Source organism: Lonchura striata, chromosome 4 (assembly GCF_050655825.1).
Source record: "Lonchura striata isolate lonStrDom1 chromosome 4, ASM5065582v1, whole genome shotgun sequence".
In the NCBI taxonomy this organism is placed as follows: Eukaryota; Metazoa; Chordata; class Aves; order Passeriformes; family Estrildidae; genus Lonchura; species Lonchura striata.
Genome location: NC_140706.1, coordinates 70,803,160 through 70,817,090, shown reverse-complemented (window position 1 = coordinate 70,817,090; position 13,931 = coordinate 70,803,160). Strand labels below are relative to the sequence as shown.

General features: G+C 43.7%; 1 protein-coding gene across 1 annotated transcript; it reads left to right on the top strand.

Annotated features, from left to right (window-relative positions):
* The first annotated feature begins 1,159 nt into the window (after positions 1-1,159).
* On the top strand, positions 1,160-13,281 carry SDAD1 (SDA1 domain containing 1). Its single transcript, XM_021529567.3, has 22 exons — positions 1,160-1,340; positions 1,433-1,537; positions 1,689-1,787; positions 1,897-2,007; positions 2,459-2,530; positions 2,615-2,715; positions 2,984-3,041; positions 3,820-3,894; positions 4,271-4,372; positions 4,607-4,676; positions 5,074-5,177; positions 5,852-5,909; positions 6,435-6,493; positions 6,817-6,893; positions 7,195-7,292; positions 7,685-7,761; positions 8,106-8,238; positions 9,092-9,186; positions 9,675-9,871; positions 10,346-10,430; positions 10,801-10,962; positions 12,395-13,281. The coding sequence occupies exons 1-22, from the start codon at positions 1,251-1,253 to the stop codon at positions 12,443-12,445; spliced, it is 2,079 nt and encodes a 692-aa protein (XP_021385242.2). The 5' UTR covers positions 1,160-1,250; the 3' UTR covers positions 12,446-13,281.
* The last annotated feature ends 650 nt before the right edge of the window (positions 13,282-13,931 follow it).

The window sequence follows — 13,931 nt, the reverse complement described above, 5'->3', positions numbered from 1 at the left end:
TTTCTGCTTCTAGGTTAAATTGAGTCTGTGTAGTGGTGTTTTGGTTTTGCAGAACTTGGAGCTATGAGTACTGAGATAGGGCTAGCCCATGGAGGCTGTAGGGTCAAGTGGGTTCCTTGGCTGGATTATTTAAGGGTTGTGCTGGAGTGCTCAGTAAAGTAAAGCTGCCTCTAAGTAGAGGCTAAACAGGTCTGGATGCTAATGAACCGAATAAATAGCTGACAAGGTAAATAATTAAATGTTAACTTAACTCTTTTGGTGATGGAGGGCTTGCTGTTCTATGAATGTAGTAACAGGTTTTTCTTTACCTTTGCAGTTATTTTGCTCTCCAAGTGATGCTAAATGCGTTTTTTGTGGGCTGTGTAGGTATGTAGAAGGGGATGTGCTGTTCTTGCTTTAAGGGGTACAGCAAAGCCCATACTCATGTGAGCAGGTCCATTCAGGTTGCCACTGGTAACCCAGTAGCAGGTATGTGCTTAGGTGGTTGCAGCTGGCTCTGAGATTCTGACCAACAGAGTGAAAAGCCTTTTAGTGAGAGCAGGAGGGGTAACTTAAATAGGAGGTTGTGTTAATTGTTTTGGACTGTACCACGTTTAAGCTTTGATGCTGTTCTGATATTGTCTGGCTGAACCTAAGAGTATGTATTGGATGAGATTTATTTACTACTTTTTGCTAAGCAAACTGGAATGTAAGGAATGACAGCTCTTTTACAGCGTAAATAAGTAGTTGCCTCAAGGAAGTGTAAATTATGCAAGTGAAGAGGCTTTCGATCAAAAGCTAAACCTAAAAAAGACTAAATAAGAATAAACCCTTTTTTCTCTTTGAGAATTCCTTTCTAATGCTGACTATTCGAAAGGTCGCTGGTGTAGTGACCACTTGAGAAGCATATTTTCTCCAAGTAGCTGGGAGGCGAGGAGAGCCAGCGCTCTGCTGGAGCGGCAAGGCCGAGATGCTGCGGCTAAATGCCCGGGAGGCTGCGGGGGACAGCTGCGGTCCGTGCCGTGCCGTGCCCCTCTCCGTGCTTAATTAACCCCGCGGGGCTGTCCCGCCTCTGGCCCGAGGGAAGCGGGGCCGGCCGGCAGCCGCCGTTCCCCGCTGACCGCGCTGACGGAGCGCGCCTCCCGCACAGGTTTGTCCCTCGGCGGCGGCCGTAGAGGGCGGGCTAAGATGGCGGCGGCCAGGGCGGGCTAAGATGGCGGCGGCCAGCTGATCCCTCGTGTGCTGCGCTCCCGGTGCCGGTGCCCGCAGCCATGTCGGGCCGCCAGGGCAACAAACTGCCCAGCAACCTGCCCCAGCTGCAGAACCTCATCAAGCGCGACCCCACCTCCTACACCGAAGAGGTGCGGACCGGGGAGCGGTTGGGGCGGGCTGCGGGACGGGCACGGCATACGGGCGGGTGTTGTTCAGCTGCCGCTGTTCTCTGTGTGTGCAGTTCCTGCAGCAGTACCACCACTACCAGTCCCATGTGGAGATCTTCACCTTCCAGCCGGACAAGCCCAGTAAGGAGCTGACCGAGCTGCTGATGTTCCTGGCGCAGGTGAGCCCCGCGTTAGCCCGTGCTCGGTACCGGCCTCCGTGACTATTAGTGATATACAAACAATTAAACTCGGTCTTTGCGTGCCCCTTGCCTGGCCGGTGAGGTAAGTGCAGATGTACTCTAGAGCCTTCACTTGCCCTGTCCATTGCAGGTTGCCCACTGCTACCCCGAGCACATGGCCGGCTTCCCGCAGCAGCTGAAGGAGCTGCTCTCGTACCATCACACGGTCCTGGACCCCGACCTGCGCATGGTGAGACCACCTTGGGCTCACCCTGCCCTTGGTGTGAGCTGAGAGCTTGGGGTTTGCTTGTCAATCCAGAGAAGCTGGAGAGGAATGTGAAGTTTGGGTTCTCTTACAGACCTTCTGTAAGGCTCTGATCCTGTTGAGAAACAAGAATCTAATAAATCCCACGAGTTTACTGGAGCTCTTCTTTCAACTGCTGCGGTGCCACGATAAACTGCTACGAAAGGTAAGGTGTGCTGACAAAAATCTTGCCAGAGGTGATGCTGGAATAAGCAGCTCTTCTCTGCTTGGTTGGGAAAGTAGACTTTAAAATAGCTCAGGTGTTTGAGCAGTCAGTGCTGGAGGCAGGGCTCCAGCTCTGTGTTGGACGAATAACCGAGTTCTGCTGCTGAGTTTGGTTGTGTCTGCAGGTGAAAAACCTGGCTGTCAGAACAGGCCTGAATAGGCAGGGACAGAATCTGAAGCAGTATTTGAGGCTGTTCATGGTCCTGCCTTGCTGTACTGTGAATTCAGCATGGTTTTCAAATGCATGAGTCTCCATAGGATGCTTTCCTGTTGTTTTTCCTGCTGGAAGTCAGTGATGATCTGAGAGGTGATCAGCTGGGCCCCGTGTCAGTGCTTGGGCACAGGGTGTGTGTTCCTCTGTGTGTTACTCCCTGTCATCTCTCCACTTGCAGACCCTGTACATTCACATTGTGACAGACATCAAGAATGTCAATGCTAAACACAAGAACAATAAAGTGAACACGGTAGGTGCTTTGGCTTTCATGTGTACTTTGAACTGACCTGCTGTTGTGGAAGACCTCTAAAGATCTTTTCAACTTGTTTTATAGGCACTGCAGAACTTCATGTACACCATGCTGAGAGACAGCAATCCCACTGCTGCCAAGATATCTCTGGATGTGATGATAGAGCTTTACAGAAGGAATATTTGGTGGGTCTGGCAGGCCTGTGTCTGTTTGCCCTTTCTTGGGCACATGGGCATCATTTGTGGCACGTAGTACAAAACATAATGCAGGAGATAGTGACATAAATAATTTTCTAATTGTAGCCCAGTGGAGTTGTAACTTAGGCCAAAGAATTTAGCTGAGAAGAAATAATGTCTTGTGTGAAATGAGTTACTTCAATATTTGCTGAGAACTAATTTTCTGAGGAGGTGAAATTGCTAGACTTGAAATAAGATGTGTTTTTTTTTTTTCCAGGAATGATGCCAAAACAGTGAATGTCATCACAACTGCCTGCTTTTCCAAAGTGACCAAGGTGAGAACAGAAATAACTGACATACTGGATGTTACCTTGGCTGCTTTCTTCATGTGGATGCAACTTAATAGGTTGTTACAGCAAACAAACTTCTCTGATTTGTCTGTTGCTTGTTTAATTCTCAAAATAGCGATCATGGGAGGAGGTGGAGTGTGGATGTTCTTTTCACTGCTCTTCAGAACAGGCTGTCCAGGATATCACCTCCTTAATATCAGCACTGTGAGCCCATGGTTAACTGAGGAGAGCAGCTGTCCTGCCTGGGGCTTGACTGAATATTGGGCCTTCTGTATTGGCTCTGGAGGCTTTAAAACTTGTCCTATGGCTTGAGACAAGTTTTTGCCTTGTGAAGGTCCAAAAGTAGTTCCATTCAATAACAGTCAGCCAACGAAAATGAAAAACGTAACCAGCTAAGTGGTATGAATTAATGCAAGCTGAGAGTTCTGAGGATCACCTTGTCTCTTGCCTATGTAGGGCCTTCTGACAGTGTTGACATGGAGTGACTGTTGAAATTATTTTGCAGGGTGATAAAAAGACAATTGGTGGCTTTGAATTTGGCATTGTGGTATCTCAGGTGCTCTTTGGTTCTGATTGTCTCTGAGTGATGATGGGCAGCTAAAATTGCCTGGGTTTGTAAAATACTTGTGGCTTTCAGGCTGTAACTTGCTTTATTTTCTGAACAGATCTGTGCCTGTTAAAAAGTTAAGTCTTTGCACAGCTTAAGGTATGGGTGTAGGATGGCTGTAAACTCTGTCCCACATAATCTCACTATACTTTTCAGGTATTAGTTGCTGGTTTGAAGTTCTTCCTTGGGAAAGATGAGGATGAGAAACAGGGCAGTGAGTCAGAGTCTGAGGTGGGTATTGTGACCGAATACTTCCCTTCTCTGGTTTTCAGACCTGTTATTGGTTCTGTTATCTTGGTGACTCTGGCTTTGCCAATCTGTCTGCCTGGGTGCTACTCACTGTCCTGCCTAGCTGTCTCCAGATGTTTCTGTGGTTCACAATTTCAGTGTCTGACATCTGGCCCCAAATGATGGCAGGATGTCTTTGCTGTCTGTTAAAAGAGAAATGCTAAGCTCTTTTATTTTCAGATGCTTGGTACCTTTGTGTTTTGATGCTTAGGAAGTGGAATAATTTTCAGAGTATGTGGTATTGAAAACTACTGGTAGTTTGTTTCTGTGATTGCCATTTGAAGCCTGGGTTACCTGAGTGTTGTGTTCCTTCCCCAAGGATGATGGCCCCACGGCCAGAGATCTGATGATGCGCTATGCCACCAACAAGAAGACCACCAAGCGCAAGAAGAAACTGGAGAAAGCCATGAAGGTCCTCAAGGTGAGGAGAGGGCTGTATGACTTCCCATCACCTTGGATTAATCCTTCTACTGCAGAAGTCCTGTCGTTGCCCTGCTTGTTTAGCTGCAGATGGCAGATATTGCTGTGTGGTTGAAAACAGGGGCAGTTTTTAAAGTCTTCTTGATGAGGCTGCAGTTTGTTGACAGCAGCCTTGAAACTGAAGCACTTTACTCATAAAAAGGGAAAAATATCTTTTACTCTTGGTTCCATGCAGAAGCAGAAAAAGAAGAGCAAGCCAGAGGTGTTCAACTTCTCTGCCATTCACTTGATTCATGATCCCCAAGGTGAGTGTGCAGTGAATTCTCTTAGTGCAGTTTGTGTTAATCTTAACAGCACTTGATCTGGTTGTCATCTGTTCCAGTGAACATCTGGAGATGTAATTTTCTCAGATCAACCCAAAATGTATCTAAACATTGTGTTTTCAGTGCTGACCCAGTGCTTATGGTGTTGGGGAACATCTGCTGGTTCCCTCTGCTGAACCTGTGCACAGCAGGCCTTTTAGGCATATGAGAAGTGAAATAACTAATTGGAATAAGTGCTTTGGTCACCTTGAATTTCTTCTGTGAAAGTGCACAGGGCCTTGAAAATAAGAAGTCAAACTGCCTCTTCTGACTGTAATCCCATTTGAGTTCTGTGTTGTGCTCATTCAGTCTTCTGCAAAACCATTTTTACTTCTTCCAGACTTTGCTGAGAAACTGCTGAAGCAGCTGGAGAACAGCAAGGAGCGATTTGAAGTGAAGATGATGCTCATGGACCTAATATCCAGGCTTGTTGGAATACATGAGGTATGTACTTGGATAAAATTATGGTGATATGTTGGTAAGCAGCCTGGTTTGGTTGTGGGCATGTTCTAGCCTTGTACCTCTGGAAATAAGGTTTAATTTTTCTGCATGTCCAGAAGTGTGTAGGGATGGTCAGGGAGTTGCCAGTACACCTCATGGAATGGCACAGTGGTACAGACATTTTGGTACTAACTGAGCTCTCCTAGAGAAAGCTATTGCTCTGGAATAGGGGAGCTGAACTTAAAGAGTAGAGGAGAACTTGGTGCTTCCAGGACCTTCCTGGGAAGCTGCTCGTGCTGACCACAGAGTTTTCAGTCAGGTGGTGCTGAACAAGAAGGAAACTGCACTTGGAGGTTTTTATGTGAACTACTCAGTAATAAAATATTAGCACTGAATTAAGTGAAGAGTAATCCAGTCCAAGTTGGGGAGTTTCAGAGCACATAAGGATTTAAATGGTAAGGACTAGATGCAAAGAGAATACACCTGTATTTATCTTGGTGCAGTTAATTTCCTTGTGCCACAAATATCAAACTCAACATAGGAGATAACATTTTGCTGTAAAATCTTGACACATTTGGTTAGTACACTAGAATGAGATGATTTTAACATGTGTCATCTTATGAAGGTGACCTCAAGTTCTAAGACAAGAAGATAACATGTTGTAATTTGCCTTGCAGCTTTTTCTGTTTAATTTCTACCCCTTTGTTCAGAGGTTCCTCCAGCCCCATCAGAGGGGTAAGTAGTTACTCTAGGTACTGCTGATCCCTCATGTCTCATGTACAGGCATTCAATAGAAGCAGCAGAGAAAACAGGTAGCAGTGGTTTGGTGGGAAGCTAGAGTAGTTCAGTGTGGATAAAGGAAGTACAAGTCCTCGACTGCCAGAAGAGCCAAGTGCTTTGAACTTCTGTGGAGGCTGTGTGCACTTGGGACTCCTTGCTGGAGGATTTGAGCAAAGGAATAAAAAGAATGAGTCCCTAATCCTGACCAGCTAAGCATGGCTGCCTTATGCTGCTTCCTTTTGCTGGGGTTTAACTGCAGTTCTGGGGCATTTCCTTTTGCTTCAGCTGGCTATTGTGGCTGGGTGGAGGCTGTAGGAGTTCCTAATGCTTGGTGGGAGAGGAGAAACAGTTGTCCCAAAGAATTTCAGACTTGAGTGGTTTTGGGCCTGACTGAGCAGCTTGTTGAGTTTTAAGGGATGTGTTTATTGGATGGAGCAAGCTGCAGCAATAAATTTTGACATCTTCCTCTTTTTCTTCCAGAAGTGACAAGGATTCTTCTGTTTGCTGCACAGGCTTCACATCAGCTGGTACCACCTGAGGTCAGTGTTCTACCTGTGATGGATATTAAATGGGCAGCAGGGCAGCATGGAATTGCAGCTGTTTGCATGGGGAGGGGGAAGGGGAATTGGTCAGATTGGTTGGAAAAGCTTATAGTAATTGCAGCATTTTTTGCAAATTCTGAGGCGTTTCATAAAGGGAAAAAAAAAAAGATGTTTTTTTCTGCAATAAAATCTGTATTTAGAAATTACTCCTGGGCTGTACTGACATGTCCTGATGTGTCTTTTTATGAAAAAGGATGTGTCTGTTAATAACACCTAAGTGTGTTAAGTATGTGGGGTTTTTGGTTTTTTTTTTTTTTCAGATTATCCAGTCAGTGTTGATGACCATTGCCAACAACTTTGTCACAGACAAGAATTCTGGGGAGGTCATGACTGTAGGGTGGGTACAGAATTGTATGAGTTATGTCAAACTCCAAATGTTGTAAAATACATAATTTTTTTAAACCACTTACTACTTATTCCTGTTACTTGTGCCATGCTTTCAAGAAGCTGCTTGAGTTGAAAGTATGTTAGCTTCAACTTTCTATATTCTTGCTGGGAGTATTTTATAATGATTTTCTCCTCTTACAAATGTTGTATAAATGCTATATAAGGATCTTCAAGTTTAAGGTAATTTAGTCTGTAAGTGGCACTTTGTCCTAACTGGTGTTGAGAAAATAATTCATTTTCTCTATTTTTAGAATCAACGCAATAAAAGAAATCACTGCGAGGTGTCCCTTAGCCATGACTGAAGATCTGCTCCAAGACCTTGTTCAGTACAAGACGCATAAAAATAAAAGTAAATATTACATTGATACCACTATAAATTAATTTTTTTTCTTGTGCTATGTGGTCTTCAGTTACAGCCTTCATGGCAGTGCTGCCCTAATTGGTTTTTACAGGCTGAGACCACTTTGAATGTTTGGGTTATGTCTCTCTATTTGGAGTGTGTAGCCATGGGAGGAAAAAGTCAAAGGTAGTTATGGCAGGGGAACTAATGGACAAAAATAAAGCAAGACAAGGGGTTGTTTAGAAGAGTTAGCCCTGAGGAAGTGCTGTGTTTCTACATTAGAGAAATCAGAGGGAGCCATAAGCTCTTAGACATGAGTCAGCTGTAAATGCTGGTGGTCTGTGTGAGCTCTTGGTTTGCTCAGAATTCTGCTTTTTTCCTGACTCTCATTTTCTGGGCAGATGTGATGATGTCTGCAAGAACTCTGATCCACCTGTTCCGCTCTCTGAATCCAGAGATGCTGCAGAAGAAGTTCAGGGTAAGTGTTTCATGTGTTTTTGCACTCACTAAAAACTGACATGCTCAAAAATAACTGGTCTCAATATCCTCTTGAGAAGGTGGAGTCAAGTCTGTGTTGTTCCTCTGCCTGCTGCCTTTGGACATGGTGTGCTATCCACATTTCATTAGTTCAGTCATCTAACTCATGGTTAGCCATGCTCCTGAAGTTCAGCTATTTTCTGAGATGCATTCAACCCAAGTCATTAAACTCTGCCACATAAAGTAAGGAAAGGTCTTTGGAGCCTCTTGTTCTTCCAGGTACTTTCATGGATTGGTGGATATTACAATAGCAGCTTGCTTGATGTATGTTTTGTTAATGTACAGGGTAAGCCTACTGAGGCCTCAGTGGAAGCTAGGATTCATGAATATGGAGAACTGGATGCCAAAGACTACATTCCAGGAGCAGAAGTACTGGAGGTTGAGGATCAAAAGGAAAAGGGAGGAGCCCAAGAGGAAGGTTGGCCTTTTTTCTTTAAAAATTCTGGTTTGGGCATCACCATCACTAAGATTTTATGTGGACATGGAACCTGGTGTTTGTGCATTTCATTTCCTGCTGTGCTGTGCCTTGGCTTGCACATGTCTCTCCTTGAGTAAGTGCAGTTTATCAGTGGGGTTTGGTACTGTTTGGGTTTTTATGATACACACTGAGATGGGAAGCAGAGGGACAGACAGTACAGCTGTGAACTTCGTGTTCAGCTTCTCCTAAATAAAACCTTTTGAATATTATAGAACACCAAAATAGTAGGTGGATGTAATACTTGGCTTATTTAATTCAGTTCCTTTGTAAATGCTTTACACACTCGGGAAACCCTGCCTGAGTTGGAAAAGAGATGGAAGAGTTGTTAAAAGCAAGGCAGAGTTTGACAAATGAAGTCTGAGTGCTTTGAAGATGCTGCAGGGGCTGTGCTGGAGGAATGTAGGCCCTGATGGGACAGACTGTAGTGATCACTGTAACACTGGGCTTGGTTGCTGAAGCTGGCACAGCAGCTTTGACTGTCTTGACTAACCCAGCTATAAAGCACAGTACTTCTCTTCTTGGTTTAGGTGGCTGGGAGTGGGGAGCACTATTACTGAGGAGCAGAATCAGTGTCTGTTAACTCTGTGGTGCTTCAGGCTGTCCCAAATGCACCTTGTTTTTAGGATCTTGCCTTAGAGATGGGAATTAAGCTTTACAGAGCATAGCATGGATTATGTCCCAGGGCAAAATGCAGTTAGGAGATAAGTGAAATAAAGGAAAAGCAGCAACAGCAGGTGATCCAAGCATCAATTATGAGTTTGTGTTAACAGCTCTGTACTTGTTCTGTGAACAGATGGCTGGGAAAGTGCTAGCCTGAGTGAGGAGGACAATGACGATGGAGAATGGATTGATGTGCATCACTCCTCGGATGAGGAGCAGCAACAAGTAGTGAGTTCCAAGTCTCTTCTATGTGAAATACGTATGAGTCCTGTTAATTGCAGACCAGATTATCTTGCTCTTCACCTTCATGTAGCTGCTCTTAAATAACTACCCAGGCCTTCAGAGCAAGCTGTCCTGAAGCAGTGAGGCTGAAGTGCTGTTCAACAGTGCTGCTGAAGTACATGTGCTGTTAGCATGGGAGAAGTAGGAGTTATATCTGAGGGCTCAATGCCTTCAGAGCTGTGATAATCAGCTGAGAGCTTGCACTCCCAAAATCTGATGTGTGTGTACTCCAGGCACTAGATGTTGGATATGAGACAAGGAAAAAGCCTGACATCTGGTTGTAGCATTTCCCAACAATATTGCCGTTGCATGATGTGTATTTGGGAGGTATGGAGCATGGGTTGTGGCACAGGAGTGGATTGCAAAGCTCTGATTCTTTTGTACTGAGTGGATTGCAAAGCTCTGATTCTTTTGTACTGTTTTGTTTTCCAAAGGCAGAAAAAGTGAAAAGCATGCCTATAGAGGAACGAAAAGCCAAAGCTGCAGCAGTCAGTACAAGTAGGCTGCTAACTCAGGAAGACTTCAAGAAAATACGTCTTGCCCAGCTTTCCAAAGAACTTAATTCTGCACCTGGCAAAGCTGCAAAACGGAAGTATATTGAAATAGATGATGAAGAGGAGGAGGAGGGCAGGTAGGTTATAGGCTGTTGAGGGTGTTTTTTCTACCTATCCTCTACTGATGCAGCTCTTCATTGCAGTAGAGCACAGAGCTCTGCTGTTGATCGGTGCTCCCTCATGAGAGCCAGAGCCTAAAATGCATCTGGGGGTGGTTGTTTTCTTAGACCTGGGGAAAACATCTTATGGAAGCTTTGAGACTGTTTGACTTGTTCAGGCCAAGAGGCATGAGAGGGAGCATTTTGTAGCACTAGCTGCCTGGTTATAGCTCCAGTGTTTCTTACACTTGGCGAAAAAAGGACTTGAAAAATGAGTGACTTTTGTAATGGCTATCCCAAGCATGAGGAGCAGCCTGAAGGGAACAAGTGTTTGTGTCTAAACTGATGGGGAGACAGTGGCCTAGGATGGGTAAGAGACAAAGGGTGAAGAGGGCATCTTTTTTTTCTTACCACCTGAAGTTTTGTATGGTGACCTTTATTGGATTTGTGTAGGGGGGAGTTGCTTTCACTCAGAGATATTGAACATCTGCATAAGAAACCCAAGTCGGACAAGGAGACCAGATTGGCAACTGCAAAGGTGAGGAACTGGTGTGTCTTATATCCTGTTCTTCTGGGTTTGGGTTTGTCTTGTGCAGGAGGAAATGCTGAGGCTGCATATCTAAGGTATGTGCCTAGCTGCTATGTGGGTTCTGAGAGGTAATTTGTTTGGTTCTTTGCTGTTACATCTTGGCTGTAACAAATAAACAGTCCATGAAAATGCAAACAGACCAAATTTTCACTGTGGATTAACAAATACAGCCTGTATGGGAGAAGGCATGTATGAACCTAGTCATGCTGAACCCAGATTTGTTGTTAGTGCCATAGAACCTGTCACCATCAGGCAGGTGATGTTGATGATAGATGAAGGAACATGACCCCCTGTTGCTCTATTGCACTGTCTATTCTAGGCTGGAAAAACAGACAGAAAAGAATTTGTGAAGAAGAAAACCAAAATTAACCCGTTTGCCAGCTCTTCCAACAAAGAAAAGCAGAAGAACAAGAACTTCATGATGATGAGATACAGCCATAGTGTCCGGACCAAGAACAAGCGTTCCTTTAGGGAGAAACAGGTAACGTTTCATGTTGGAGATGGATGTGGCAGTGTGAACAGCAATTTGTGGTGTTGCTGTTGTAACTCAGGGAAAACTTGGCTTGGCTTGTCTGAGTCCTGCCCCAGAGGAAGAGCTGCTTTGCAGATTGTGGTTCACTCTCCATAGTCTGACCTTTTTCTTGATACTGTTCTATCACAGACTCATCTGTCCTGGCCTAGAAGTCATCTAATAGCTTGTCACAAATGTTCCTTTCCTGAGGAACAGATTCAAGTGCTGCTTATTAGCTACTTGTAGCTGCTGTTTAGGAAAACATAACTTCAGTTAAACAGTTTGACACTTAATGCTGCTCTCAGTGGTGAAGCCCCTGCTAGTCTAGGGTTTTACAAGGTGTTATTAACTCAACTCATCCAAATGTGTTCAAGAAACTTGTAAAACAATCCAGTGGTCCTGTTGTTTTTTCTTCCCAGATAGTGCTTAGTGCCAGTCTTTGCATGCTGCTTGAACTTTGAGTTGTTTCCAGGATCATATACCTTATCCAAATGATATTTGTTGGCAATTTCTTGCCTTAGGAAGGGCAAGACAGGAACTATTAGTAGATCCAGTAGAGAATATCTGAAGCTTTTCTGTTGATCAGGAGGCTGTGTACTAGTACTAGTCCATGTCCTCTGCACGTTTAGTGGGCATCATTCTGCCTCACCTCAGGGCTGACAACATTGAAACCAGCTCTCAAAACACCCTCTATAGGTTGGAAATGAACAATCCAGACACTTTAAATAAGCTGCTGTTTACAGTTATACTTGGCTCAGTTATTGTAAAAAAAACCATCTTGAAGGATTTTGTCCTTATTAATGTTTTAAATTCAAATGTAATGGCTTAACAGCATTTATTCCTACTTTTTTTCCTGTGAAAGTTGGTTTCCTGTTAGAGTGGGTTGGAGGATCTTAGTTGTATGTTTTTGCATTCTGCTGCACTTTTTGGTGGTAAGATAAAATGGCCTGCTTGCTCTAGTCCAGAGCTAGCTCCTTTACCAGCTTAAAATGTTTTATGTACAATAATATCTCTTTAGGGTGATAATGGCACTTGTAAAGATTCCTTCCTTTCCCCTTTTGTGATACTGCTTCACAAAACACCAATTTTACTTACCTCTCAGCTGAACTGTAACTTTCTTGCTTCTGTTTGAAGTGAGTCAGTAGTTTGTTCTAATCTTCATTGTGTATGGTTTGGTAATGCCCAGCTCTTTAACTGTACTGTGGAATTTAGGTACATAAACCCCAATGTTTCTGCCACTCTTAATTGTTAGCATTTGCATGATTGCTCCCAGTTTGAGCTGATGAGCTCCTAGTGTTTTTACCAGAGGTTAAAGAAATTGAACAGAGTTCTGATGTAGTAGCGGTGTTTTCTCAGTTACTATGCTCCTAACCTGAATATTTCCCTCTTGTTTTGTGCTTAGCTGGCTCTTAGGGATGCACTTCTGAAAAAGAGAAAACAGCTGCTAAAATAAATGCTGGAGAGAGTTTCATGACCCTTAGACAAGTCGCCCAGGAGATGCTGATTTGCACCCACCATCACCCTGAGGAGAAGGAGGACTGTGGTGCCTTACATTTAGCTCTCATCTATTTGGAAATGCAGATGGAACTCTTGCAAGCTGATGGATACTGCATCAATAGGACACAGGCCTTCATCCTTGGTGGATTGGCATCTGTTTTTAAAGCATTCTAGGGAAGAAGGCAATTCTATTTTTATTTCATGTAATTAACTTAGAGTGGGTTTTGTATGTGTAAGTATTAAAATACACAACTGTATGGTAAGAATTCTACTTGAGGCAATTAATGACTAAGCAACAGAAAAAAATAATTCTCTGCTCAGTCTATAAATCATGTGGATATAGTGTCTGTGCCTGTCTTAGGGGAGTGACTGTACAGATGGAGTGAGCTGTGGTCTGAGCAGCTGGCTTTGACCAATTTAATAATACTAAATTAATTTGTGATGCAGGAAAAAATAATTCAAGTGTTGTGGGGAAGAATACTTCATTACAGTGTACTGAGAAAAGAAAAATACAGGTAGTGTATTGGGAGATAGGGGTTTTTTGTTGCTGTTTATATACAAAAATAGCATCACATACCAGAGAAAAAAGGAATGCTTTCCTATAGTGGTGTGCCTTCTGGTGGGACTTGCCAATGTCTCTTGACAAGTACCTGCAAAAATCATGTGGGTGTATGGATTCTCTGTCTAAGGCTGAACCTGTGCTTTAGTCTTGATCTCTTGTTGGGACCATTAATGGGTTCTTTGTACCTTCCCCGGCCACCTGCTTTAATGGAGTTAATCAACTATTTACAACTTGAGTTACTTATTTGTACCGTCCATTTCAAAAGTCTGTTAGAAATGGATTTCTTTGTGGCATAAAAATAGGTGCCACATGCACAGTACCATCGAAATTGATTTGGTGGGGGGTCCTTTTTTTCCTTTCTTTTTAGGAAGCCAGCTTAACTTTCATATCCCATTTGGGAATTCACTTAGCTTAGCTATTTGTTTTATATGTATTTGTAATAACTTTAATTCCTTCTTGTATGTATTTTTTTGGTTTTGTCACACTGCTTCATAGAGCAAAAAAAAACTTGGATTTAAGGTAGAGAAGGACAAAGTAGGGTGTGTGGGTTTTTTTGTTGTGTTTTTTTTTGTTTAGTTTTACAACTCGCTGCTTTATTCAAATTGCATGTTCATGCTGAGGGAAGGGCAGGGATTGGTACTCAGCAGGGAGCACAGTTAAGCTCTCAGGTGAAAGAGCACATGTAGCTGAGAGCTAGAGTGCTGCTGGAATGGAGTATGGGGCAGGGGCTGGAGTCAAAGGTAGGAGGAGGAGAAGGAAAGAGTGTGTAAACCACAGCTGTACTGTGGTTGGGGCTGTTTTTTCTGCTGAACAGTTTCTTTCCTTGTGCATGTGTCTGGAAACTAATAACCTTAAAGAGTGGTAATTTTTTGCCCCCGCG

What these genes read in the sequence shown, in the direction of transcription:
- SDAD1 (XM_021529567.3), top strand. Translation starts at nt 1,251, where the DNA reads ATGTCGGGCCGCCAGGGCAACAAACTGCCCAGCAACCTGCCCCAGCTG. An exon ending in GCAGTGAGTCAGAGTCTGAG is followed by an intron (nt 3,895 to 4,270) that starts GTGGGTATTGTG and finishes TCCTTCCCCAAG; the next exon opens with GATGATGGCCCCACGGCCAG. An exon ending in GGCTTGTTGGAATACATGAG is followed by an intron (nt 5,178 to 5,851) that starts GTATGTACTTGG and finishes TTTGCCTTGCAG; the next exon opens with CTTTTTCTGTTTAATTTCTA.